The sequence below is a fragment of the Drosophila novamexicana genome, unplaced genomic scaffold, assembly GCF_003285875.2.
Source record: "Drosophila novamexicana strain 15010-1031.04,08,12 unplaced genomic scaffold, DnovRS2.1 tig00000689-arrow-pilon, whole genome shotgun sequence".
Taxonomy (NCBI): domain Eukaryota; kingdom Metazoa; phylum Arthropoda; class Insecta; order Diptera; family Drosophilidae; genus Drosophila; species Drosophila novamexicana.
In genome coordinates, this window is record NW_020824818.1 from 370,859 (window position 1) to 394,336 (window position 23,478).

Here is a 23,478-nt window from a genome sequence, read left to right on the forward strand (position 1 = left end):
CTGTCATTTTGGAACATTCATTTTGACTTTCATGCGCTTGTCAGCTGACGTCTAAGAGTGTTTTGTTTTCGGCCACTTCATCGTCCTTGCTCGTCCTGTCCGTCGTCATCATCTGGCTGAGGGGCTGAGTAGTGCCTGTTGATGGTGCTTGTTGTCGCAACAGTTTTTATGGTCTTGTCATCGTCAGCAAAAAAAAAGCTCGATGCAGTTGCTTGGCATATCGATGCGCCTTGCGGCTGGCACTGGCCACTTCCATAGACGATAAACAGGCCAAACTAATTACCGTGCATAATAAATCAGCGCTGTCATAGTTTGCGATTAGTTTGACACCACCCTCGAGCTGAGGTCCTTGCAGCTTATTGGCTGCATTTATGCAAATTGCTAGCAATATAGGAGAACTACGAGCCAAAGTATCGGACTTGCTCGATGCATGCCTTGTGCAATATTAATTGCAATTTGTTGGCGTTTTTCCGAGAAGTTGCAACAGCTTTAACCTAATAAGCGATATCAGTCAAAGCATGCCCCACGATTGCCACATATATATATACCCAGTTAGTCTACTTGTTCTTGCTGACAAACGATTTTTTTATGCAATATTAATTGATTTCTATAGAAAAGGAAACAACTGACACATTTTTACTTGGCTCGGCTAGGGGAAGGGGGAGGGTTGGGTAAAAGTACTGTGGGGTAATTTATAATTGTGTAGCACTGGAAAAGCTTTTAGCATAAGAACATGTAGCGTGACTTGAATGATGATTGAGTCAAATTGCAACAAATTGTCAGGCAATTAGCTTGAAGAGGAACATGACTAAGGATTCTATTTTAAGCACTTCAAATATAGCTAGTTCTGTTTTCAACAACAATTACTACATTTATTTAATTTCCAACAATTTTAAATTTCGCTGCCCTCAATAAAGCAAAAATGATTGATTTCTGTGGAAGGAAATAAAATGACAATTTTATGTGTGAGCTGTATTGGCACCCGTCCTACCTCAACTGCCTGAAAAAGTTGACCTTCTTGCGTACCTCGGGTATATCGTGCATATGATCATCCAGAAACTTGTAAAAGGTGCCAGTGTTCGGGTCGAAGTCGTTCTTGGGCAAGCGATTGAACATAAAGTCGGGGGTACCCCCCTTGGGCTCCAGCGGCTTGCAGCGTGAGGGATAAGGCTGCGTATACTCACGCATATAGCCGGACTTAAGTGGCTGTATCAGTTCCTCTTCGAGGTCCACAGGCCCATAGCGTGGACTGCGGTCAGTGGTCAGTGAATAGAATTAAGCGAACGAAATGCATCAGAATACTTGACTGCACTTACTCATCCATGTTGAAGGACTGAAAGTTGACTAATTTGTGGTCCGTAGTGCAAAGGGTGCGCTGTGGCCGAGAGCCCTGCTCAAGCATGATCTGTGTGGTGGTCTTCATGACCGAACTGTCCATGTGCGACTCCCATAGCTTTGTCTTCCTCCTACAGGGCATGGCCGCAACAATTGAGCAAACGTGAAATATTAAAAAATTGTGTTTTTGGCAAATGCTTCTGATCTGATGTAAGTCGAATGACAAATGTTTAGGTGACTAACAATTTTCGTTCGTACTTCTACACATTTATTAGACAACAAAGGAAAAGATTTCAAAATAAATTTTCTATGAAATCTCGAAATCACTCAGCGATAGTTTTTTTCTTTTTTTAGAATGGAGATCAAAGCTTATTTCCAATATTTTTAAATATTATGTTTAATGAATCCATATCCATAATATATTTATAAGCTTAAAGTCTGCTTCCTTGCCTTGCTATCAATAAGGAATAACCGAAATCAGTTTGCCTAAAAAAAGATTTTGACTGAAGATTTCCAATGAGATGGAGGCCCCGCCCCCCGCCAATAAGCATAAGGAATCTGGTCGCCAATAATTGTATTTAACAAGCCAGATTTTGTAGGTTAAAAAGTGAAATCTTTTATAAACATGTTGAAAATATGAGACAAACCATTCTTTGAACTAGCTCGTGGGTTAATGGGCGTGGAACAACAAGTTCAAGAACCGAGCCCAAAGACAGGGAGTTGGTTCTAGCCGTGAACCGGCCCAGCGACAATATTAATGTGTTTTCGACCCAGCTTGATTTTAGGCAGAAATGAGCTGAAGCAAATCATCTAAGCACTTTAAATAAAATATGTTCACTGCCAGGCAAATTGTGTTGATAAATGAAATTTGAGCTTGGACACAATTTAGTTATGTATATGTAAACCAATTAAATCCGATCATTAGGCAACAAACTGTGTGTTTCATTCAAATCACGAGCGGATTTATGGCAAGCCAAATGGCCTGAATAAACAGAGAATTCAAATGAAAATCGAACAGTCAGTGGGTCAGTGGGCAACATCACGGCATGCCCCCAATGGGCAACTGGAGCCGGCAGCCGATGGAAGGGCATGCTGCAATTGCAGCAGGAATAATAATAGGAACAATTGGCCGGAACAATGGAGCTGGTTGCAGTTTTCATTATGTGTTGCTACCTTATTTGCTTGCATCGACATTAATACGGGCTAATTAAACAAATATTGAATGTGTGTGTGGGATGGGTGTTTGGTGTGGGCGTGTGGTGTGTGGTGTAGGTGTGTGGCTTGGGTGTGCGGGTCTGTGGCATGTTTATGCATATCATATGGCTTATATCAACAATCGGCATCGATGACACCAGAAAGCAATGCTGAACAACATAATGCGATAGACACCGCTCAGCAGCAGAACATGCAACACGGCGCAAGCGGGACGCAGCTAGAGCCAGTGAGAGCGAGATGGCAGCGGATGGATATTCGCCATGTGCGGCATAAATTATGTGCCACAAATTTTGCATGCGTTGCATTTTGCAGCGCATAATTTGCATTTTTAAGCATTTTCACAGTGCATTGGGCATAATTAAAAGCGACGTCGACGTCAAAGGGGCACAGCGCCTGTGGAATGGAAGGCGGAATGTACTTTTCATTTTGGGCAGGGTGTGTACACACTGAAATGCAATTAAGGCAACAACACGGGTGTGCAAAACTGTTAAACCGCTCGAGTTGCTCACCTTTAAGATTACACACAGTTGACTTGGCGTGTGGGGCAGGGACAGGGGCTGCTGCCGGGCAGCCGCCGTGGTGCACTTAACAAATTAATGTCAAGCCACAATAAAAGTCAACAGCTGGTCTGGCAACGGGTGGCGCGGCTGGCGGCAGGTGGAGCATGCATCTCGAGCGCTAAGGTGAAAGCAAGTTGAGTGCAATGTCATGCTGAGACTTAGTGAGAGTTAGGGCACGTGTGCAGGGGGAGGAGCAGCGAGTAGGGATAGCGCGTGCAGCCATGAATGGAGAACGGAAGCTGCCACTCACACAGCAACATTTACAAATGCACACAACACACACATCGACACACACACACACTCATACTAATGCAGGCACACACGCATGTTTAAGCGCTGCCTGCCCGAGATTTTGCGCTTGACATATAATCTTTATGTCGCCAGTCGCTGTGTGTGTGGGTGTGTGTGTGGAGCTGCATCCTTGCGCATCCTGCGCAAATGGCAAAAGTTTTGCCAGAACGCAGCACTTGCTCAACTTTTGATGGCTGAGGTGTGAAATTTACGAGCTGCGATTCGTAAGTCCAAATAGGCATATAATTATTACACATACACACATAGACACACACAACAGCAGCCAAGGGATGCCGTTAAATTAGAAATTGCTTAGCTGCAGAAATCCATTTAAATTATCGCATTATCGCTAAAAAATATTTATCCTGTGCCTCAGATATCAAATCAATAACAATCAGCAGCAGAGAAGCCCTTTATATACATTTAGATACAAATTTTCTTACAAATATGACAGATCTATTACAAGAATAAACACCACAATGCTATGCTTGACCACTTTTCGACCGATCGTTTGTATGGCAGCTGTATAATATGTTATTGAAACTCTAAAGTGCCGCGAACTTAATCAGCTATATGATATAGTGGCAACTCGGCTATTAAAGCTGATTTAGTGTATATATAGTTTATAGAATCGGAGATGTCTCCTTTCATGCTTTACACAGTTCATGGCAAAATTATAATGCATTCTACAAAGCAATGCAAATGTATAAAACAAACAAATAGAAGCAATTCCCACCAGAGGGAAAAAGGCTGGTGACTTGCAATTTTAAGTATATACTCCCATATATCATACGCAGTTTATCATATTATTATGATAGGCTTTGACCTTATTATTATATCGATTTTAGGACTAATTATAAAGCACACCTCGTTACACTTTAAGGCTTCACTTTTAACGTGATTTGGTACGAGAGAAGTTTGGAAGATTTGACAATTCATTAAAATATCTTGGCTAATATATAAGAATGTTTAAAGTATCTTGAGCTTGATTTTTGACCGATTGCTTTTATTTTAGGCCACGTCGGCTGTCGGGATTATGAGGAATACGCATTTATATAGATGGAAGAGGAAATACTTCATCTTATGAATTACACATTTCGTGCTACGCTAAAATACCCTCTGCCATGATGCAGAGTTATTTATAAGGTCTGCTGAGTGGAATTTCATGAGCTTGGCCTCCTGCGCCAACATTCATTCATATGCTGCTGCGGCTGCTCCAAATGAACTTCCTGGTAAAGCTGCATTGGAAAAAACAACTTCACGGCATTGAGTGAGGGAGAGAGTAGGATAAAGAGAGAGAGAGAGTGGTCAAGTGAGAAACAACAGAAAAAATGCAGTTAAATGAGCGGAAATGCAAAATTAACTCGCCGCGAAAGCGCAGAACAAACAAAGAAATTGTTGTACAACTAAAAAAAACATAAAACAAAATGAAGAGGAAATAGAGAAGAAGAGCAGCTAGTGCGGCAACAAAGGAAATGCAAGTAAAATTCCTGGAAAAAAAAAAACGAAAAAAATGTTGCCACTTGGCCAAATTTAATGCAAATATTTGGCCAACCACAAAAGAAAAGGCCCCGTACATTTATGGGCAGCAGCCAAATGAAAGCGCGGAAGGGGGCGACTTTCTGCATTAGGTCAATATTAGGTTAGACCCCATTACGACTTTGCTAACTATGAGCCTTAGTTTAAACCAAACGAATTTCCTTACAAACAGCTTAATCTATTGAATTGGTTCAAATTAAAAGCCAAGGGGGAGATACCATGCACCTACTTTTGCATATATCTAACCATATTAGGTTGATGCCAATTTTGGGTAGAGATTACATTTGCCATGTTGATTAATCACCGCCTAATTTCATGGATCTAAAAGTCCAAATACGCGTGTCATTGCCAGTTTTTTGCTATGGGCCTGCAGCCTTGGTTGATATAGAGGATGCACGAAGATTTAATTCTGAAACTCTAAAGAAATAATCGGTTAAGCAAAGTCTATTCCACAGCTATTTGTAATATTTATGGCCACATTTCTCGTTCGCATTCTGGCCAAATGAATGCGAGTCCTTATTGTGCTTCACACGTAAACAGCTATGAAATGTGCACGTCGCACAACCTCAGGGCAAGTGAATGCCCGACTCCCTTCCCCACCGCTATGTAGCGACAAGTCTGTCTGAGTATTTACCAAGGTAACGACCACTTTTTGGCGATACAATTTGCAGCGACAAACCGCGTCAGGCGGGAATTGCCTTAATCCCTCCTCTCACCGCCGAGCTCCTTACTGTGTTTCGCTTATGGCCGAAAGGGTCTTTGAGCGTATCCTTAAATGTTGAGCTTGATAAATAGAAAATGAAAATGTAAATGATTTATCTTCTGCGCGTATCTTAAGCTGCTGCTGACGAACTTTTGAGTATTTGAACTGGGCGAAAATTGTATTTAATTGTATTGTCGTGCTCGCAGTCCGCTTTTGATAATTGCAATAGAGAAAAACTGAGAGAGAGATAGGGAAAGTGAGAAAGAGAGAGAGATTTAGTCGTAAATTAAACAAACATTTTCACAGAGCGCGCAATGAAAATGACAATAAAAATAGCATCAAATTTATGGCATACCAAACGAAGCAAAATGGAACGAAATGAGAGTCGAAGCAGCGGGAACGGCTTCTTGGCCATTTTATTATTTTGCACTTGCCCCAGCTCACTCCCTGCCCCACAACGCATACCGCACATCCACACCCACACCTGCTACACTTCACACTCGCAGTTGGCACTGAGCAGGGCATCTGCCACTTGGCACTGACTTCTGCCTGGGGCAGACAGCCAGCCGCAAGGGAGGCGTGCAGCTGCCAGGGACGACACATTCAGTCGCACTGACTTTGCACAATTAATGGCGGCCAGCCTGACACGCCCCCTCCCCCACGCTTCTCGTCGGCCGGCAAGTCTTGCGCAATTATTGCGCCATTGTGTGAGAACCTTTGCCAAGTGTCTGTGTCACCGCTAAATTTAACATAATCCTGGAACGCCGCCGACGCCGGCGCTGCCACTCATTTAATGCTACCGTTTCGGCAGCTGACGCGGCACAGCGCTTCCTTGCGGCCTGCCCGCCCCTATTAGCCCATGCCACTTTTTGGGTGCTCGCATGCGGTGTCTTTGTCCTGCGGTAAGCCTTTCTTTTGCCGCGCATAATTAATTTCGCGTTCCTGCCAAAAATATGCGCCAGAATCTGGTCCGCTCTGCTCTACTTTGATTTTCTCTCCAAATTGTTGTTGCAGCCTTGCTATTTATTTTATACTTGGCAAGCCGCCTTCAAGTCGCATCCAGCGCCCTTGCCAATTGGCATTTCTCAGTTGGCCCACAAACGCAAAAATGTTCACCAAGCAGACTTGAAAGCCCAGACATTTCAGCTGCCAAAGACGGGATAATACCGTCAAATCGTAATCAGTTTATTGTCGGATCTATTAGCTATGAAGAGGTCGCTTGAAAGCTTGAACTTTGGATTAGGCTTTAATTAAAACGGGGCTCATGTTTTCGAGGAGCAATGATTTCGAGCTGTTCTTCATTTCAATGCATTAATTTGAGCACGTCCTATATGCAATCGTTCTTCATCAATTTTTACAGATAGGTTTTTTTTGCCCATAGATACTGTTAAACATTAATATAAGTTATAAAACTATTTGATTTTAAAAAGATATATTTAATAAATGATTCAAGTAGCAGGAAATGAAAATTTTTATTTAAATGAATATTTATATTTAAATAAATAGATAACTCGTAGAAGAATGTGTATGAAAAATCCTAAGATAATATATCTAATCTACTTTTGTTTATACTTTTTATACCTTGTGAAATTCATATTTCAAAGAATACCCTACGGCGGCTGCCTTTGACGATGTTTATTATGCTTTTGTTCTCTTTTCATTTAATAACATCAGCAATAACATATGTCTACTGTTAAAAGAATAAAAAAATTTTGCTCAGGTAAAATTCAATTTGAAAACATATTTAAAATCTAAAACTGTCACCAAGTAAAAATGTTACCTCAGGTACTGTGGGAGGTTAGTAAAAGACAAAATAGTTCACACAGCACAGTTTTGGCAAGCATATCAAAATGAATAGAAAAGTCTGCAACAGTTGACGACTTACAACCACAAACTGTTTGGTTGCCGTCCTAAACCTGACAAACAATGCTATTTTTATCTCCCTGTTCATATCAACAGGAAACTAACCTGTTATAGGAACAACAGAGGCGGCAAAAGCAAAATGATGCCACAAAGTAAAAAGCATAGCAATCCAAATATTCCTGCAGAATCAGCACGACAGTTGCAAATGCTCATAACGCATGCGTTCATAAGGAACGAAAATATATTGAAGTCTGGGTAACTGGAGATTTTGTCAACTTATTGAACAACATCATTTCTAGACACCTGCCAAAAATCAATTTTCCTCATCGGAAAATCGAAAGACAGATGACAATCTGTATTTTTGTTGATTGTTCAAATTAAGAAACATTTTAAAAGAGCATGTTATTAGGTGTGTGTATAATGTGTTGGTATTACATTTAAGCTAGAAAGAACTGTTATTGTAGGCATACTGAAATTAAAATACCCTTGTGGTTGAACTGCTGGCGATTTTGTAGGTTTATGGGAAGTATATTCATTCGTTAATTATCAGTAATTAATGTATGTAATACAGATATATAATTTCATATTCACAAGACAAGTTCAGCTATTGATTTTTTATTATCTGGCATCAAATGTTCTGAAATATCATAACATTTTGCAATTTATAAGTGCGCAATTCAATCACACTTGATTCACATGATTCACTCGATTCGCTTCATTCGTTCGCTCTGCATTCATAATTGTTTCACAGCTGCAGCCGATAACAATTTAAATCCATTGTTGCCAATAAACAATTATTGCAATTCATGCAAAACAAAACGCAGAGCACACTTCAGGCTGCCCCCTCACCCCCCTTACCATTCACTATTAGCCACAGGCGTCAGCCGGGCATAAGCGGCGGCCCAGAGCCATGCCCTAGACCAATGCCAATGCTGTTGCCGAATCGCTGAGCTTTTTATCTTCATAAAAACGCCGCCAGACAAAGCGACGACGGACAGACAGACGGACGCTGTCCCAAACGAAATTCATTGCAAAATGTTCAAAAATGGTGCACGAAAAAACTGTTGCCGGGGAAAATTGAATGGAAATAAAAGGGAGGGGCGTAGCTGGCCGAGCTGGCAGGATGGCGCCCAACGGGCCATGTCATAGACAGCGTAGAATGAGAGGGGGAGAGTGCGGAGAGGGAGCACTAAATAAAGTTGCAGTAAAAAACTATTAGACAGGCGCCCGCGTTGAAAAACAAAATAAAAATCACCTAAAATACCACAGTCAAAAATAAGCAAATGTTTTTTAGTCGTGAGTGCCCGACTACCAGATACCCTAAGCCAAGCGACAAGCTGTACCAGGTTCACCTCTTAACTATAATAAAATGGTTGTAGGTGTGATACATTTTGGAGGAAGTAAAGATTGAATGGTGAATGTGAGGAAAACATTGCTTTGCTTACTTCAAACACCAGATAATCGAAATCGAACAACTTCCAGGGAATCTGCAGGTTTGAGAGAGTATGTTAGAGTAAGCCGTATCCTTATTGTACACTTGTAGTGTATATACACAGGAGCCCTAACTTATTCCCATTGCCCAAATACTTCCGTATTTATAGTTCGATCTTTATTAAATTTTCAACTACCATTCTAGCAGCATTTTTCAGTTTTGGGAAATAGCAGAAGGTAGTTGAAAAGTGAAATTATCTTAATCGATTAAATATGATAAAATGATTAATTAGGAGAAGATATTAAAAATGTGAAATTCTTCTTCTGCGTTTTAAAAATGAACACTGCAAATTTCAAATCTCTGATCCATCCTGAATATATATACAATTTGGAGTCGGAGCAGTCACTTTCTCCCTGTAACATACATTGACATGAACAGTCATTATACCTTGCTCGACGATTTTCAATGGGCGCAGGGTATAAAAAATACAAAAATGTTGGCCATATATGCAATTGGGGGAAAACTATGGAGAAAGGCAGTGGGGAAGCGAGCGACAAAAGAACAGACTGAAGCCGACAGCAATCGGAGAAGGTGCAACCGAAACAGGAAATTAAAAACGAATCGTGTGCGTGTATTCCGTAGATATGTGTGTGTGCATGTGTGTGTGTGTGTGTGTGAGTGTGTTTGTGTATTTTGCAGATGGCTGGCATCAAGAGACACTACTGAGGCGGCAGAAACACAAAGTGTTTTATTCAATACGAGGCCAGGGACAGTGGCCATTGGCCAATGGCATGCAGCAAATGGGGGCACGGCAGTCAAAACTTTGCCCTCTTACCTTGACTCTTAAATTTATGTGCAAACTTTTGGTGTATAGCTGTGTGTGTGTGTGCGTGTCTGGAAATTATGCAATTTTAACGCATAAATTTCACGACTCGACCCGAGGCCAAAGCACAGCAGCCTCGTCTGCCAGCCCATAACTTAACCGACTTCACGACTGTCTAATTAAAGCCAGTTCAACGGGCGTAGCCCCTTTCCTGTGCGCCAGCAATACAAATGCCTTCCGTTTACTATTATGGTGGCGCAAACGGGAGCGGAGGTTGCTATAAACTATTTGATTAAGGCTTGCTTTCAAGAAACTACTCAAATTTAGCTCAAACTAAGCACTTATACAAAAGCCCAGTTACATGAGGCTATGGAAAAAAACAAACCAAATCTCTTTGTTAAAAATCTAATTATATCTGTGTATATATGTATTATTAACAGTATTAGATGTGACTAAAACGAAAAGAAATTAGTAATTATATTTAATAAAGTATAAAAGCTCAAAGGAAAAAAAAGATCAACGTAGTAAAAACAATTATTTATTAGAGAATATTTTCAATTGAATTGTCCTTGACTGCACATGCAATAATATATATTTATACTTATTAGGTTCACCTACATTAAGCAAATATAGAGTATTTGCAGTTCGTTAACCTGCCACATTTGTTGCAACTTTTTTGCATTTTGAAGATTCTATGGCTTGCTCGTAAACATAAAAGTTGGCAACACTCCCCGGAGACAAATCAGTTTGATTTTGATTGCATCTTTTACGGCCGTTGGCACCTTATAACTTTTTCCACCTGAATCGGCCATCGCCTATCGCGGCCCGCCAGCTGTTCAGATTCGGAGGCTTCTGCCCGAGTCAGTATCCTTCGGCTCGGCCGCAGGTTTTAATGCGCCCATCGCAGTTGTTTCTTGCTGTTGTTATGGTTGCCGGTTGACGGTTGTTGCCTCTGGGTTTCTTGGTTGTTGGTTATTGGCACGTGTTTTGTGTGTGTTTTCAACGTGTTCTTCACTCGCATTTATTTCTTGGGATAAGCTCGTAAAACTTTTGCCTTTAACAAAAAAAATCAGCATGATCTACTCGGGTATGCCCAACTGGTAAATATCTTGAACTCAGCGGACAAAGTTCTAGCTTTTAGCTCTCCTAGCAGGCATGATGCAAGCTACGCAGCTTATGGTGCGGCTATGAATCTACCTCCTTAAGGAAGACTAAGGACTTATTCCTATAAAACTTTCAATTTAATAATGTGATCTTTTTGACATTTTCAATGCCTAAATAGGGAATCGGAATGAAGTGGGAGGCTACGTCCCTTTCTCAACTAGACTCAGAGAAGTCTACTTCTGTCTGTCACATACATTTGCACAAATCCAATATACCCATTTTCAATGGGTTCAGTGGCTTGTGGCTTTTGTAGGTTTTATGCGCGCTTCGTGCCTCAACCATCAAAGGTGGCCCAGAGCCCAAACAAAAACAGTTCAACATTTTGTCTTAACAATTTAATGAGTCGTAAGGGGTTGCATGGGCAGCCGGGGTAGTATAGTTAAAAATTCTAAGGTTTGATTAAAACAAACGGCGTGACAAAATAGACACGAAATTCTTTAACATAAACCACACCATTTCGGGAGTGTCGGACCAAGAGTACCCCCGACTCTCTAGCTCAATTGTTTCTCAACATTCCTAAAGTCTCAACACTTGCATTTTTCAAGCATACGATGCTGAACACACATATATATACATTGTTTAGTCTCGCAGCAAGGCAAGGCTTTAGAATATATTTTGTTCCCTTATAGATACAGATACAGGGTTAAAAAGGCGATAGGGAAATGTGTCGGCTAGCTTGCGACTGTTTTTTTGGACTTCTCTTCACACTTCTGCTCCGGTTGCTATTCCTGCCATCCGGAATGTATCACACAAATGCTTTGCAATTGAAATGTCAATAATGTTTTATGACATTGTAGCGTAACGCTTCAAAATGTCGTACTTTTGGCTCAACTTCAATCTCATACACTGAGACTGTTTTACATTTGTATACTTTAATATCAATTCCGATTGCTTATTTTTATTTAAAATTTTGCTGGACCATTTTGTGCTTCCAGTGGATATTTAAATGAATATCGATTACAACTATTACATATATATATTTTTTTTTTTGCAGTGTAGCACAACAAAATATTTTCATTTGGCTCGCAAAATCTTTGACATGCAACAGCAATCAAAAGCGAAGAGCGGTAACGAAAGAGTACGGGTACAGGATATGGGCCTGTGGTTGTTCGAGGGCAGCAGGGGAAAGCCAGGACGCCATTTTGTGGCCTGTCTTGCGGTGTCGCCTGAAATTGGCCAGCAAACATGGCAACAAGCACGAATAGGCCAAAAAGGATATAGAAAGAGACCAAGAGAGAGAGAGAGGAGAGTTGAGAGGGACAAAAGGAAACGCAAAAAACAAATGCCGAAATCCAATTCAAAATGCCATCAGACATTCTAATTTCATTCATTTCTCAATACAATCAACTGAGCGTGGGGCAGGCTGGGGCAGAACAAAGTCCCAAATTCACTTCCTTATGTCACATAAATTCTGATTGTGATAAAGCGAAACAGCAGCAGCAACAACTAAAACGGAAATGCAGCAAACGATTCTTCAGTTCTCTGCGGCATAAATTGCGGCACCAAATTGAATTCTGGTCTATGATTTTGTCAACTGGACACATGACCCCCGATTGACCACTCCAATTACCTCCTTTGGCTGAGTTACGAGTAACATCTTCAGGTTGAGTGTCTTAGCTTAAGTATGATCTTACTGGAACTGTCGCTTTTTTTTTTTTTTCAGACAAGCCATATATTTACTTATTAAAGATCATTTTAAGAATTATTTTTAGAAGAAAAATTAGGTATATCAAAAATCAAAATATGTAAAATTAAATAAATTAATAAAGGGTTCGGATCAAGGAAATTAAAACAAATCTGAACGGAACCTTTTGTTATTGGTCCGAACTATGAACCGATTCACGAATGAACTGTCTGAGATTGTGGACACGTTTATGATCCAGTAAAACAAAGGTAACATCTCATTTTAAGTCATCTTTCGTTGTTTGGGCTTGAACAGTGCTCTTTATGAACCACATTTCACAATCTTCATGGATTGTAATCAGCTCGTAACAAGTTCACAATGACTGCCCGGCTCTCAACTAGCCACCGCCCCAAAGCGCAATGCTTAACTATTTTCTGTTTCAAGTATTTCACTTTTCTTATCTTGTTGCATTCGCAGCTGTGCTATAAAAATGCCAACAAAAGGCTTGGTAAGAGGGCAAAGCGAATGCAGAGAGCCAGAAAAAGAGTCATTTGGGATATTTTCTGGAGCTGGAGGCGTTTTGAGTGCTTTCAGTGCAGTGTGTCGCCCGTTGGTGTCGTGGCTCATTTTTGTGCAAATTGTATAAAATAAATATGAATTGGCTGTCACGAGGGCAACGTAAAGGTCTTTAGCGTAATGCCTCGGGGGATCAATTTGTAGTTTGGCTGCCGCTTCAAGGGATTTGCATTAGAATTTTGATGGCGAGTGGACACAAATTGAATTGCCACACAAAATGTTAATTGGCATCATAAAGCAACGGCTCAAGACAAGCGTAAATTAATTAAAGTTGCAATGCCAGCAGCAGCACAAGCAACAAGGACCATAACCATAGCATCGACAACAACAACCTAGGTCAACAGCCGTATAAAATAGCCGATGCGCGTCTAGAATGCAATCAGAAATTAATTGCGGCAATAATTGCCTTATAAATAAATCCAAGCATCTATCTTGGTGTGCACACGTCCGTATACGTGTGTCTGTGTGTTTTGTGCGTGTGTGCGTGTGTGTGTGTACGTATGTGGTTGAGTGTGCTATTTAGGGGCCTGAATGAGCTGCACTTCGAAATCAAACTAATAAAACGGCAGTTAAGTTAATCAGCCAGACAGCCGGCAAGTTGATTTAAAGCCGCAGCCAACGGCGCGTATGATTGATTTATCAAACTCTGCGTGGTTTGCTTGAGAACACGTGACTTGGGGAGACTCGTATGCAGCTGCTTGAGGCATAGTTTTCTATTTGCATAATTTAATATTGATTTGCATTATTGTCACAGATCCACGCCCCTCGTCTCCCTCTCAGTAGACCGTCTCCGAGTTGAGATTGAGCAGTCCAAGCCACTCCCAACCAAAGTAAACTAAAATAATCAAAACAAAAAAAATTGTTTGCCAAGCACATACACATATTTGTACAATGTAGCTATGACCCACCCATAACCGACAGCAAGACCAGCAGTAGCGGCCACGACATGCGGCTAAACCAGCTCTGTTTCTTGAGAGGTCGATGGATACGCTTTAAGCTGCACTTGCTGCACAGAGGCTGATACTGCTCTTCCATGAGTTTAATAAGAGTCTTGGCATTTCCGTCTAAGCCGAACATATTGAGCAATTCCTTCTCATTCTCCACGAAATTTTCCAGCGCAATGCTTACTACAGTTGTCTGTGCGTGTGTCCAATCCTCTGCAGGGTCTGGCTCCTTCGAAGGCTCAACTGGGACTGACTTGACTTTGTACTTAACTGTTAAATTACAGTCCGGCTGATCTCTGGCTGCCGGCTGCATTAAAATGCTTAGCTCGGTGGTGTCGAAGGCAGCCACCTTGCCGCTGGAGGGAAACACTTGGAATAGTGCCTCATTCGCAATGTCAATTAGGTATACCATGGGCTGAGCGCCCAGATTAAGCAGGCTCAGTTGACGCTTCTGCAAGTGTGGAAATGGAGCCTGAAACTTGACGTTCGTTGGTGAAACAATCAGAACATCGTTGCCTGCCATTTTCTAAACAGAAAACCAAGTTTTTTGTTAAATTTAACCTAACACATTAAATTTGAATTTTATATTCCTATCCAATGGCCTATCTCGATTCCATCACTCAAACAAAAAGTACAACAAAATAATACAAACAAACAAAATAATGCTTCAATTTTCATAAGATTTATGGCAACTTACCACAGACATCTTTATGTTAAACATGTTGAGAGAAATGATTGAATTCATTCATGCCTTATAGCCTCTGTTGAATGATTAAGATGTTTTCTTGCAAAGATACAAAAAAAATTGGAAAATTGAGATAACATTAAGTAATCATAATGAAGTTGTCAAATTAAAGAAAGCATAAAAAAACGATTAATAGAGCCTTGAGCTTTAAGTCAAAGTATCTTACTTTCAATAAAGGCTAACTATAGAGGCTTATTTAATATTTATTCAAGAGAACTTGAAAATTGTACTCATTCGGAGCTCAGTCAGCTTTAATTTGGGTTCATTAACCTTTACAATAAATTTAATGTCCTTAGAACTATTTTAAAGTAGCAATAAATGGGGGTAAATAAATATATTGAAAACTAGGTAGCATTAAGAAATAGAGCATTATGCCTTTCAATAAATATTAAAGCTAGCTGGCATTCGAATATGTCTCATGATATCAATGAATAGATAAATAAAGTTCATTGGGCATGTTAGAAGTTAGATTAATTGTGCTTAATATTCGCTTAGCGAATCGCAATAGAGTGAGAAATGGTCGATATTATTGCTGGAGTCATTATGTAGATCCTGTGATGGGCTTTGTACTCGTATTTGTCACATCGGCAACATTATTAGCAACAAATGCCTTATAAACGCCTTGGGTTCCTTCAAACTACCGAAATTTGGCCAGCTTGGCCAATTTGAGGCTACCCTCGTCTTTTTTTTTTTCTTCCTACCAAATGGCCAGCTTTGAGTGTGCCCTGTAAGTCCGTCCGCTGTCTGTTTGTCCGCTGTCAACAACATTTGTACAACGTATTTTTTCATCTTTCTTTCTGCAGATTTATGAAAACGAAGAAATCGTGAAGGACGGAGACAAAGCGAAAGCATTGTTATGCCAGTAGCCAGCCAGGACACTCGTTGACAGCAGGACGAGCGGCAGCTTTGAACAAAATGCTGCGTAGTTGAGCGCAGCTGCTTCAAAAATATAATAAATAAATAAACATAATTTATAAGTAGCAGATTTTTTACGTCTGTGTTGGCATAAATGCTTCAACACACACACACACAGTTAGAGACACGCGCACACACAATACTGGCATTTTTTTCTCGTCTTTCACTTTTGTCTGTCTGAATAGCTGAAGATGAATGCGATGCCATCTTTGAGGGTATTTACCACAGCGAAACTCTGAGACAAAGAAACGAGAACAATGGATTCTTGTGGATAACTCAATGATACGTATGCGTGACGTAGCGGGCTTACGTTACGTTAAAGAGACCTCGTTAAACGAGAAGCTAAGCAGTTGCCTGTCTACTTAAAGCTGAAGGTGCAACAAGTGTTCTTTGCACTTTCCGGGATCTGCTTTAATAGGAATAAGCCGAAAAACTTATTAGGTATAGCATTCTTTTTAACTAGTCTTGGCTGGTCGACTGTCCTTATTAGATATGTGAAACAGGTAAAATCAAATATGATACCTCTCCTCGTTTGAAATCTCAGCATAACAAATTCTAAGACAGGACGATCTTGCATGTGGGTCAGTAATTAAAAATGACTAGAATGTTATTCAGTGCAATTCACTAAAGCACTCTATCGATCTGCATTAAATTTCGATTTTGGAGCTTCTACTAAAAAGCTTTTGCTTATGACTGTTGGCCCATATTTACCAGTAGGTTAGCCTTCATATTGTACTTTGAGTTGTCAAAAACATGTACACTTGATGCACACCCACCCTTGAGACACGCCTACTTCTTTTTAGCACACATAAAAGCAGTCAAAAGAGAAAACAAAGACATTTCTAGTCGACAGGCTAACCGGAAGTCAAGAACACAAACGAACTAAAAGCCGCACTCTCAGCAACAGCGTTCCTTATCATATACATACATATATACCATAATGTACATATATACTCACTGTATATATGTATATATGTATATATATGTATATATATATATACATATATCAACACATTCCGGGAGGAACACCCAAACGCTGTGACTGAAGGGGGGTGCCACATTCAAATGGTTCCATATTTCTTGACAATTTAGGACACCATTAGCGAGAAATTATTACTTTGCGACGTCAGCGGAGCTGGGCGGAGGGTTGGCAGCCGCCGGTCCAGGCCAAGTACTGGAGTACGCATAGAAGCAGAAGGCAAACTGTACTGCGGAGGCTGCGGAGTGGAGGGTAGAGGCCGTTTGCCGATTTTGGCGGGAAAACGACAACACAGTGACACCCACAAGCCTGCGACGCCTCTAAAATGTAATGGGGCACAACAAAAAAACGAAGGAGTGCTGTAGTCAAGGATGCCCGACTAGAAGATACCCTTTTATACTTATACAAATCTCAGAAACTTATAATCGACATATATCCATGAGAGAAGTAATCTGTCTGATTGGCGTCCACACAGAAAAATGGAAAATCAAGTGGTATATTTAGAATGTTTATTTAGGATATTCCTCTTCTTAAACTCATACTATCAATATGCCCAAATTTATCAATATTTTTAGTAAATACAGGGAATAAGAAAGTATATTTTAATTCTAGGTATCGAAAATTGAATATCCTTATAAAAAAACGAAGCAATATTGTAGTATTTGTTTACCTAGCCCAATTTTGCAACGATTATAATGTTCTTCCATGTTTCATGGAATTCGAATTCCATAAACGAAGTATAAGGAATCTCAACTAAAAGATATACTTAGTAAACAAAGCTGGCCGTTGCAGATATTTAATCTGCAATGAGATGAAACTATGCACCTTTATTAATCTAAGAAGTTCAATGACATATATTCAACTATAGAAAAGTCTGTTTTTTTTTAATAATCATTTTTTATGGGCAGTAATCGTTAGCACGGATTCTATTCTATAAATTCAATTAATTTATATTGGCAAGTGTATTCACGTTTCGGGGTGCCAAAGGCAGCCGCTTCTATGTGTGTTTTTTCTATCGCTCTGTTTTTGGGAGCGCGCGGGCAACTTATGTGGGTGCTTAAGTGAACCATTAGCGCCGCGCGTCATTAAGTTGTTTCCGCTTCGCGCATTTCTTCTACTGTTTTCTCCGTGCAGGCTGGCAGGCGTGGGCGTGGGAGTAGGCCCAGCTCTGCTGCCAGACTGCAACAGCTTCTCCCATGAGGATGCTAGGAAACTGCTGCTGTGGCATTGAGGCACGTACTCGCGTTCGTATCGAGGCTTGTAGGCCACATCATTAATGGTTATAGACCAAGCAGGAGTAGGAACATAGTCTTGCCGCCTTTGCCTATTTTTATCTTTCTTTTTTGTTGCCTACCCATTGCGGTTCATTGACCAGCCACTGAAAAGGCATCCGCCTTGATTTATATGCTACGGAGTTTGTCTGTTCGTTTAGTGCCTGCTCGTAATCATTTTAAGTAGGCTCAACATGTTTTAGCTGCCCTTCCTTTTCGACGTAATTAAATGTGGCTTGCAAATTGACGGGCCAAGTGCGAGCTGGGCAGCTTCGTGAGGCCAAACACCAGCTGTGTCAAACGCAAAATTCAATTAAACGCAAATCAGTGCAAAAATCACATGAACCGACCGTCATCATGAACTGACCAAAGCCCAGCGCCAGCATCAGCCGCCTGTGCCCAGTTTCCGCAGCAGGCAAATAGCCGGACCTGGATATCATCGTTCTGTTGTTGGCTTCTCTCCATTGCACCTTTGGCCGGGCCAAGCGGCACTTAAACGCCAACTAACCAAAGCCCACCCACACACACATTGGCAGAGGGTGCCACAATCAGCTATGCAACGGTGCAACGCGTCGTATGCATGTTTCGCTGTTTGTTGATGGCAAATAAAACCAATTGGGGGCGTGGCGGATCTGTAGCAGCGCAGGCCATTACCAGTTTAAGTGGATTTGATGAGCGTTTATGTGTGCCCTGTGCTGCAGTGGCTCTCACTGCAGCGCGCACGGCACGTTCTAATTATGACAACGTGACGGCCAGCCGAGCCCTGGTGCAGGTTCATTTAAATGCTTTACGGTAGTTGGCTCAAAATACAAGTTACAAATTTCAATAATTAAATCTAATTTATAAACAAATTGCCACGTTCAGCTAAATGGAATTTTAATGTAATTTGTCAATTGGCAATATGCATAAATATTTAAAAACAATTTTTTTTATGGTTCTTTATGGCTAAGGTCGATTACTTAGCACTGTGTCTGTTCCTTTGCAAGATTCCTCGAATATATGAAAACTATTATATATTCTTGTAGATCATAAAGCACAGCTAAACTATGTTTACAGTTAAACATACCAAACTTGGTAGGCAATCGAATGGCATATACTGAATAGTTCACGTTTGGAATACATTTCATCCGAAATTGGACAATACTACTGGAAAGTGGAAGCACAGCCGCAGCGTCAGATGAAAAGAAAGATCGACGCTCCCTGTCGCTCCATCACGATTAGATCTTACTTAGCTCTTTAATCTATTACTTCCTTATCGAAGCTTCTACTTTGCTTGTTGCTCGAAGCAACACTTACTGGGCAAGTTCTTGTTATTTAACAGAGTCTTAGTCAAATTGACCGTGATTAGCGTTTGGTTTAGATCGCCGATGTGGCTGGTTCAAAACCAACAAATTGGCTTATCACACATCCCCCGAGGGGCGGGAGATGGGACGGCTACTGCATTTGCATGTTTATTGTGTGGTAGCTTTATGGCTGCCATAGCAATAATTAAGGCTTATTTACAAGCTCACAATCCACGGCGCACAGGCGATTACAACAACAACAGCAATGACGACAACAATTAGAGCGCTTACAGCAACAGCAAGCGGAACATGCAAGGACAACAACAGCAGCTCACCTGTCCGGCAACATATTGGCAAACAGTGCAAGCGACACAAATTTTCCACTATAGCTAACGAAGGATGCGACGTACGTGTGTGTGTGTGTGTGTGTGTGTGTGTGTATGTGTATCTGTGTGGGCATTTGACACCTCATATTGGTAATTATTTGCATCTGGGTGGAACGCACAATATACGATTGAAACACTGGAAGGGGCGGGATGCACATCGATATACTTAGTACAAGTTAGAGTAAGCTAGTCGGCAGTGCCCGACTCGAAAGTACTTTGTACCCAGCGAATAGATGGAATAGATAGTCAAACCCTTTTGAAATTCTTCGTATACTTATACACAAGCTGGCCTTAAACTATGCACGACAGGCGGCGGCTATGTTTATTCTTCTCTCAGCCAAAAATTATTCATTTCTAGCATCGTTGTCTATACTCCGATCCTTACAGTATATTTGCAGGTCACAAACATAGCACCCAGCTGTGTGTATATAACAAAGCATTAGTCTCTACCTTTAATAATGAATCTTTTCCATTTCGGAGGAAATTGAGGAAGGTATCCATTATGTGAGATATTAACACCTATTCTACATTCTGCTCCAAATCCAAATGTATGTAACAGGCAGAAGAAAGCATCTCCGACCCCATAAAGTATATATATTCTTGATCAACACCAATAGCCGAGTCGATCTAGCCCTGTCCGTCTGTCTGTCTGTCCGTCTGTCCGTCCGTGCGTCTGTCCGTCCGTCCGTCTGTCCTTATATATATGAACGCAAAGATCTCAGAACCTATAAGAGCTAGAGACTTGAAATTTTAGATGTAGGTGCTCCTAGTGCCAGCGCAGATCGAGTTTGTTTCCGATAATCGATAACTTACTCCGTTTCCAATCAATTGATAAAAATATCGTGTATCGATATCGTGTTTTTTGGGCAATTTTGGCAAATAATAAGAGCTAGAGTCACCAAACTTGACATATAGTTTCTAAAATATATATTTGATGTTGGAAGAAGAGGGTTCAGGGTATCCCCTAGTCGGGAGCTCCAACTAGAACCTCTTACTTGTTTTATTTTATTGAGAACCCGTGGATGCATCCAAAAAGAAAAATTGTTTTTACAAACGATTACCAACGTATCAAGTTTGGTGTATCTAGCTCATAAAATATCCGAGTTAGGATTAAATGATGATGTTCAAAATCGATTATTATCGATATAATCTAAATGGCAGGAGATGTCAAGAGAAAACAGACGGACTTTCGACCTTGACTAGATGGATTCAGCTCATCTCCTTCCTTTCATCCGTTTGCTACATAAGTATTTAAAAAATAATTATATCCCTTTTACCCATTCTCAACACGAGGTATAAAAAGTCTTGGAACCAGAGAGAGAGAAGTGTATTCAGGCGTTGGCTAACCTTTCAAATGCTTTGATTAGCTGCACTCCTAACTCTTGGGAGGGAATGGAAGTCGTGGTATTCGCAAAGGACTGACCAGGTGCCGAGGTGCATTCCAATGCAGCTAAACTCAACCGGGCTGAAGAGAAGGGAAAGCTGATGTGAAATGCGTTCCCTTTTAGCTGAAAATGAAATGAAACGCTCGCCATGGACTGCGGATTGAGGATTGTGGATTGGACTGGAGCAATTTGGTTTATATCTTTTATGGGCCAACACAAACAATTCGCACGTAAAAGCAATAAAGTGTGCACATGATTTGGCCCTTTTGTGAAGGTAAATGCAGAGCAGTGGCAAAATAAAATAGAGCCACTTGGCGGCAACAGCTACAACTGAGGCCAGGACACGTGCCTGGAGCCAGGCAAAGCCGAGACGATAACGAGCAGTGGCGGGGGGCGCAGGATGCGGATGAGTGCGATATCATTTCAAATTGTTTTCAATCAAATGCGACTTGCATCTGTAATTTGTATGCAAACGAGTTGGCGACGATGTCGTGCTCGTCGTCGTCCTCGTCGTTGGCGCATTGACTGATTTGTGATTGACAGGCTCTGACTGGAATCCGTGTGTAAATGTCGTGGGAAAACGCTGATGCAAGTACAAAATAAGGAGCCATGCCTAAAATCTCAATGTGTTGGGATACTTGCGAAACTGGTTTCGACATTGATCAGGTCTTCACACACAATTCCGCCACACGGAATTCATTTTAAAAATTATACTTATTTGTCATACATATTAAAAACCACAAGAGCATTAGTCCATCGAATGAAAATAAAACTAAAGCTTCCAGCTCATTTTACACTCCTATTATGCGGTCAGGCCTTTCAAGCAGACATTTTCTGCGAAACGATTAAGAATCTGGACAAAGATATAGTTGCCCGATAGTCGCATTCCGCTCAAGAGAGCTGTCACTGTAGTTCTGTAGCCAATGAATTATATGGTTACGCTTAGAACAAATATCTCACACTTTATTATTGAGTTCAAGATTTGCCTCGGATCAAATGCATTCTATGCGACTTAATATTTCCAGCACTGTTTTAAAGGTTCCTCTGCGGTTTATAGTCCCTAGTAAAGTTCATGTAAATAAGCACTAATAAAATTAATTATAATTAAGGTATAAGCTTAGTTACCGAACTGCAATCACATCTTTTATGCAACACTTTTGGAAGTGACGCAAAAAATAGTTAATATTAGTTTGATCCTCGCATCCCCCCATGCAGTTGCAGCAGTACATATTGCACCAGCCGTTGCCACAACAGCGTTTCTTTCCACACGGCTGGTAAGCACATACGTCGTCTTTTGCGAATGCACCCGGAATATTTTCGCATGCGTAATCTGTTTTAGGCATAAAAGTCAACTCCTTTGACGGGCAGCAATCCTTCCGATACCAATTTGCGTCTGCCGCTTCCGACACAATAAAGAGCAGCTCTAGTGGTAATACCAACATCCAAACTTTGCTCATCACAGCTTTTTGAAAAAATTACTTCGGAAGGAATTTGGAGCGATTACTGCGATTAGTAAGAAAAGCAAATTCTTTTTGCACCAATCGACTTTTATATTGAAGCAGCGCTCTGTGACGGGCAAATAATTAAATTATTTTTTTTTTTACATAGAGACACTTCATGGTGCCTGTTGCAAATGGCCAATATTATCATAGTGGATACTTTGGAAGATACTCTGTATTCAGCGCTGTGCTGAGAAGACATGCATTCGAAGTTCCTTTTATTAAAAATAAAAAAAAAAAAAACGGAAAACAAACTTTTCGTAAAATAATGAAAAGTACCAAACTCAAAGAGCGGTAAGTTGGAAAGGTTTTTTTCTCCTTTTTCTTTTGTTGTGAGTTCTAGAAAGATTAGTTTGTAATTTCAGGATTGGCACTTAATACGAGCTCAAAATATAGTAAGAGTTCAGAATACCGAAAATGATTTTAAATGTTCCCTGTTAAAATCAGTTAATGCGCTTTTAGCATTAAAATGAAGTCGTCAATTTGACGCCTAATCATGTCGTCACCTTTATTTTGGCTAAAGGTAACGACATGATTATTTTCAAAGTCTTACACCGTTTTAATAATATACTATTTACTTGTTATAAGAATATAATTAGTAATTCCCAGCATGAAGCCATTATTAATTATATTTTTTAAGCATTCATATTAAATCTTTTTATATTTGGCTTTGAGTATAACTCACACCCGACATCGATCGTTTTATTATGGTTTGGTTGCCAGTGTTATCTGTTAAGACGTTTAAGTCCATAATATCGATTAAGAGGGACAATAAGGATTGAAAATATCGATGCCAGAGATGATCGATATTGACAGCTTTAGTACTGGGTATCATCTACTAGGGCACCTCTGACAAGAGAACTCGCAGTGCATTTATAAATAAGTTTACATGAAAAGCTTGTACAGTCGCAAGGGGCACCATGGATTCGCAGTACATTAATACAGT

At 40.5% G+C, this 23,478-nt stretch overlaps 3 protein-coding genes and 1 long non-coding RNA gene across 4 annotated transcripts; 1 reads left to right on the forward strand and 3 right to left on the reverse strand.

The window, feature by feature from the left end:
* Positions 1-881: 881 nt before the first annotated feature.
* On the reverse strand, positions 882-1,569 carry LOC115763124. Its single transcript, XM_030705570.1, has 3 exons — positions 1,317-1,569; positions 992-1,249; positions 882-933 (listed from the first exon to the last, which is right to left on the reverse strand). The coding sequence occupies exons 1-3, from the start codon at positions 1,475-1,477 to the stop codon at positions 909-911; spliced, it is 444 nt and encodes a 147-aa protein (XP_030561430.1). The 5' UTR covers positions 1,478-1,569; the 3' UTR covers positions 882-908.
* Positions 1,570-13,757: 12,188 nt separating this feature from the next.
* Positions 13,758-14,850, reverse strand: LOC115763232. The gene is made up of 3 exons (XM_030705708.1): positions 14,767-14,850; positions 14,034-14,595; positions 13,758-13,960 (listed from the first exon to the last, which is right to left on the reverse strand). The coding sequence occupies exons 1-3, from the start codon at positions 14,812-14,814 to the stop codon at positions 13,902-13,904; spliced, it is 669 nt and encodes a 222-aa protein (XP_030561568.1). The 5' UTR covers positions 14,815-14,850; the 3' UTR covers positions 13,758-13,901.
* A 7,119-nt stretch (positions 14,851-21,969) lies between these two features.
* LOC115763213 (protein Diedel-like) lies at positions 21,970-22,545 on the reverse strand. The gene is made up of 2 exons (XM_030705682.1): positions 22,159-22,545; positions 21,970-22,093 (listed from the first exon to the last, which is right to left on the reverse strand). Exons 1-2 carry the CDS (start codon positions 22,488-22,490, stop codon positions 22,066-22,068), a joined length of 360 nt encoding a protein of 119 aa, XP_030561542.1. The 5' UTR covers positions 22,491-22,545; the 3' UTR covers positions 21,970-22,065.
* LOC115763214 lies at positions 22,464-23,209 on the forward strand. Its single transcript, XR_004017887.1, has 3 exons — positions 22,464-22,545; positions 22,642-22,826; positions 22,898-23,209. It is a non-coding gene; the product is annotated as an uncharacterized LOC115763214 (long non-coding RNA).
* The last annotated feature ends 269 nt before the right edge of the window (positions 23,210-23,478 follow it).

Bases quoted from the DNA above. Each gene is read 5' to 3' on its own strand.
- LOC115763124 (XM_030705570.1), bottom strand. From the start codon at position 1,477: ATGCCCTGTAGGAGGAAGACAAAGCTATGGGAGTCGCACATGGACAGT. The intron at 1,250-1,316 runs GTAAGTGCAGTC...CACTGACCGCAG, and splicing joins CAGTCCTTCAACATGGATGA to TCCACGCTATGGGCCTGTGG. The intron at 934-991 runs GTAGGACGGGTG...TTCCTTCCACAG, and splicing joins AACTTTTTCAGGCAGTTGAG to AAATCAATCATTTTTGCTTT.
- LOC115763232 (XM_030705708.1), bottom strand. From the start codon at position 14,814: ATGAATTCAATCATTTCTCTCAACATGTTTAACATAAAGATGTCTGTG. The intron at 14,596-14,766 runs GTAAGTTGCCAT...TTTTCTGTTTAG, and splicing joins TTAACATAAAGATGTCTGTG to AAAATGGCAGGCAACGATGT. The intron at 13,961-14,033 runs GTGGGTCATAGC...TGATTATTTTAG, and splicing joins GGTCTTGCTGTCGGTTATGG to TTTACTTTGGTTGGGAGTGG.
- LOC115763213 (XM_030705682.1), bottom strand. From the start codon at position 22,490: ATGAGCAAAGTTTGGATGTTGGTATTACCACTAGAGCTGCTCTTTATT. The intron at 22,094-22,158 runs GTAACTAAGCTT...GAACTTTACTAG, and splicing joins AAAGATGTGATTGCAGTTCG to GGACTATAAACCGCAGAGGA.